Source organism: Brachypodium distachyon, chromosome 5 (assembly GCF_000005505.3).
Source record: "Brachypodium distachyon strain Bd21 chromosome 5, Brachypodium_distachyon_v3.0, whole genome shotgun sequence".
In the NCBI taxonomy this organism is placed as follows: Eukaryota; Viridiplantae; Streptophyta; class Magnoliopsida; order Poales; family Poaceae; genus Brachypodium; species Brachypodium distachyon.
This window is the reverse complement of record NC_016135.3, coordinates 19,317,439-19,320,935: the sequence shown is the minus strand read 5'-3', so window position 1 is coordinate 19,320,935 and position 3,497 is coordinate 19,317,439. Positions and strand designations below refer to the sequence as shown.

The window sequence follows — 3,497 nt, the reverse complement described above, 5'->3', positions numbered from 1 at the left end:
ATCTAAATTTTGACAAACTTGAGACATCTTTTGTTGGACGGAGAGAGTATCATTTTGTTTGTCTTACATAATACTTGCATGCTATATTATTTTTACTAACTTTATAAACATATGTAACTTAAAATTATAGTCAAAGTTTTAGAAAGTTTTTTTCACAGCAATTGTGTGTTTTATATTTTGAAAAAGAGGGAGTACACATTTTGAGAAGCCCAACGTCGGTCCACTATCTAGAATCCACATGGGAGCGAGCTTCTTAAATCTCAAGTCTCCTAACCGTCTGATTGTGCCTCGAGATTAGTAAGATCAGGATCAAATAGCAGTTGTACAGGTGTCCGGGTAATCCACGCCTGTGTTAGACCGACAGTACCAGAGTATGAATTGGCTAAACCCATTTTACTCGCGCATTGACCGTTTCTAGAATTCTAGAGTAAGTTTTTATCTTGTAAAAATCTTCCAGCGCAATCCTTCCCATTTCAACCACTGTCCAGTGGGGACTCTCACGCCAAAATACTTGCTGACACGAGCATGGTTAATGGGCGACCCATCATTTTCTTCTAAAAATTAAGTAATCTATGAACCATCATACTCTAATTAGCTCGCGTATCAGCATTAGACACCTCCCCCTCGTCACAGGTCACAGCACAGCAGGAACATGGCCACACGGGCCGCGGACCCATGAACAACATACAAAGTGAAAAGGACGAACGGAAGAAAGGAAAAAATATTGTTGAAACGGGAGGGGAAAGAAACAATTGCCCGTCGTGGAGCCGTGGAGGAGAGCCGCAGCCACCTTTCCGCGAAGCTGCTAGAATTGGCTCTCCGGCGCACGTTTCCAAAGCCGCCCCCTGCACCGAGCATAAATACCCGGACGCCCACACGGCTCTGCCATTACTCCGCGGCACAAACGGGCCATCCGCGAGCCAGCCAGCCAGCAGTGCTCCCTTCCCCAAAGACAGAGAAGACTCCTCTGCACACACACACGCAAACCCGGCGAGACCCCAGTGAGCAGAGCTAGCGAAACAGAGGAGGAGCAGAGCAATGGGGAGGGCTCCGTGCTGCGAGAAGATGGGGCTGAAGAGGGGGCCGTGGACGCCCGAGGAGGACAAGACCCTGGTCGCTCACATCAAGAGCTTCGGCCACGGCAACTGGCGCGCGCTCCCCAAGCAAGCCGGTGAGCTTATAATAAATAATCAAGATCTAGTGTTCCCGGCGGCCGGCCGGAACGCATGCATCGCAGGGGCAGGGAGCTAATCGAAGATCCCTCTTTGTTCTTTGTGTTTTCTCAGGACTTCTGAGGTGCGGCAAGAGCTGCCGGCTCCGGTGGATCAACTACCTGCGGCCGGACATCAAGCGCGGCAACTTCTCCGACGTGGAGGAGCAGACAATCATCCAGCTCCACGAGCTGCTTGGCAACAGGTACGGACTACGGATCCACCTTCCCTGTTCTCACCTCTCCTTTCCTCCTCCATAATTGATTGCATCGTTTAATTGTGGCATATATTTCTTGCTAAATCGGAGCGATCAGCTCATTAATGCTTGCTTCAAATGCAAAGAAGGGAGATTTACTTTCGTTTTCTTTTTCTTAGTGCTAATCTGGATCAATTTCGTACTTATCTTTTTGGCTACTAAATCGGAGCAATAATTAGTGCTTGCTTCAAATGCAAAGAAAGGAGGCTTATTCTCTTTTCGCTTGTGGGGGGCATACAATATGTTATCTCCATGGGCCCCTCTTCGAGGCAAATAAAAGAAAAGAAAAATCACAAGTGTAGACACCACTTTGTTACTTCTAAATTGCAATTGCATCACTGATGATGCGCGAGATCTTGAAAGATTCCATCTCGTTTGGCCGTTCCGCTCCCCGGCTGTGCGCCTCCTTGATTTCGGTGCCGCACAAACTTGCGATCGCCATTAAACAACGGCAATTGGCCCCGTTGGGGGAATCAATCAGATCACATCGTAGGGTGGGAATCAAAACATAAAACTATATTCATCTCATCTCCCCGTCCAATCAGTTTTCGCGTTGTCAAAAAGAAAAACCGTGTGCTGATCAGCTCGTTTGTTTGTTTGTGTGCAACAGATGGTCAGCCATTGCCGCCCGGCTGCCGGGGAGGACGGACAACGAGATCAAGAACGTCTGGCACACCCACCTCAAGAAGCGGCTCGACCCCAGCGCCAGCGCGCGGCAGGAGCACGACGAAGAAGAAGGCCAACAGGCAAACAAGAAGCGCAAGCCGGCAGCGGCTTCGCGGAAGAGGAAGCCGGCTGCCACGGCGCCCGTGTCTTCGCCAGAGCGTTCCGTGTCGACGTCCACGGTGACAGAGTCATCCATGGCCGTGGAGCACGGCAATTCGGGGAGCTCGGCCGTGTCCGTGAAGGAGGAGAGCTTCACCTCGGCCTCGGAGGAGTCGGACGAGTTCCAGATCGACGAGAGCTTCTGGTCCGAGACGCTGTCGATGCCGCTGCTGGTTAGCGGCAGCAACAACGACGTAGTAGCCTCGATGGAGCCCCACGAAGCGTTCGGCGCCGGCTCGTCGTCCGTCGACGGCGACATGGACTACTGGCTCAGAGTGTTCATGGAAGGCGGCGGCGACGACGACGTCGCGCTAGACTTGCCGCAGATTTAGGGGGAGAGGAAGTTTCGGTTTCTTTTGTTGATCCTATCCTAATTGTTCGATTGTTCTTTTTCTCTCTCGCTGCTGCGCCATCTTGCGTCTGAGGGATTAGCTAACAGAGAAGAGTGCCCGTGGGAGGCCATGAAGTGATTAGGCAGGAAGAATGAAATGCAAATCAAAACCAGCTCTAGTTCATATTCGTGCCAATCTCTATAAAACGGAATTATAAAACGGAATTAGTACCATCTTGTATAGAAAGCGAGGAGACCAATGATCTGAACCGGGCATTCCGAGAGATTCTTGTGCACCAGGTGCAAATGTCTCTCTGTAGGACGAAGATTATCTGGAACTGGCTTCTGCTTTTATCATTTGGTTAATCGAATTCATCTTGCATCTTGCTACCTTTGCTCGGTTACCAAGTCTCGTCGTGTGGATCTTTCTTTTAAGAGGGATGTGAAAATTAAAGTGTACATTTGTTTGTCTTGCTGGTCTGTCCTTTTCCAGTGCACGCTCGTCGCAGTTGCCGTGAAACGACAACCGGTTAAAAAGAGAATAAGCCTGAAACGTGTTAAAAAGACTGGAAAAAATGGAGGAAAGGTTTCTTTGTGTTGCTTAGAGTTAAATAATGACAGGAACAGATCTGGCTGTCTTGTCATGGATTCTGTATCACCTCTGTTTGATCTGGCAAAAAATCCTCCTAGAAAAAGGCCTGACGGCTCGATCTGAAAAAAAAAAAGTGAACGATGAACATGTGCCCTACTGATTCAGACACAGATATATGCAATTTTCTACTCCCACTTGTGTAAATTATGCTTGAGCTGTGCAAACAATATTCAACTCAACTAGTATACAAATGGCTTTGTTTATGCAAGGGTTCAGATACTG

General features: G+C 48.8%; 1 protein-coding gene across 1 annotated transcript; it reads left to right on the top strand.

The window, feature by feature from the left end:
- Window positions 1-864: 864 nt before the first annotated feature.
- On the top strand, window positions 865-3,009 carry LOC100843834 (transcription factor MYB4). The gene is made up of 3 exons (XM_003580091.4): window positions 865-1,171; window positions 1,287-1,416; window positions 2,078-3,009. Exons 1-3 carry the CDS (start codon window positions 1,039-1,041, stop codon window positions 2,622-2,624), a joined length of 810 nt encoding a protein of 269 aa, XP_003580139.1. The 5' UTR covers window positions 865-1,038; the 3' UTR covers window positions 2,625-3,009.
- Window positions 3,010-3,497: the final 488 nt, after the last annotated feature.

Excerpts from the sequence above, each read along its gene's own strand:
- LOC100843834 (XM_003580091.4), top strand. The coding sequence starts at position 1,039 with ATGGGGAGGGCTCCGTGCTGCGAGAAGATGGGGCTGAAGAGGGGGCCG. Across the intron at positions 1,172-1,286 it reads CGCGCTCCCCAAGCAAGCCG|GACTTCTGAGGTGCGGCAAG; the intron begins GTGAGCTTATAA and ends GTGTTTTCTCAG. Across the intron at positions 1,417-2,077 it reads CACGAGCTGCTTGGCAACAG|ATGGTCAGCCATTGCCGCCC; the intron begins GTACGGACTACG and ends TGTGTGCAACAG.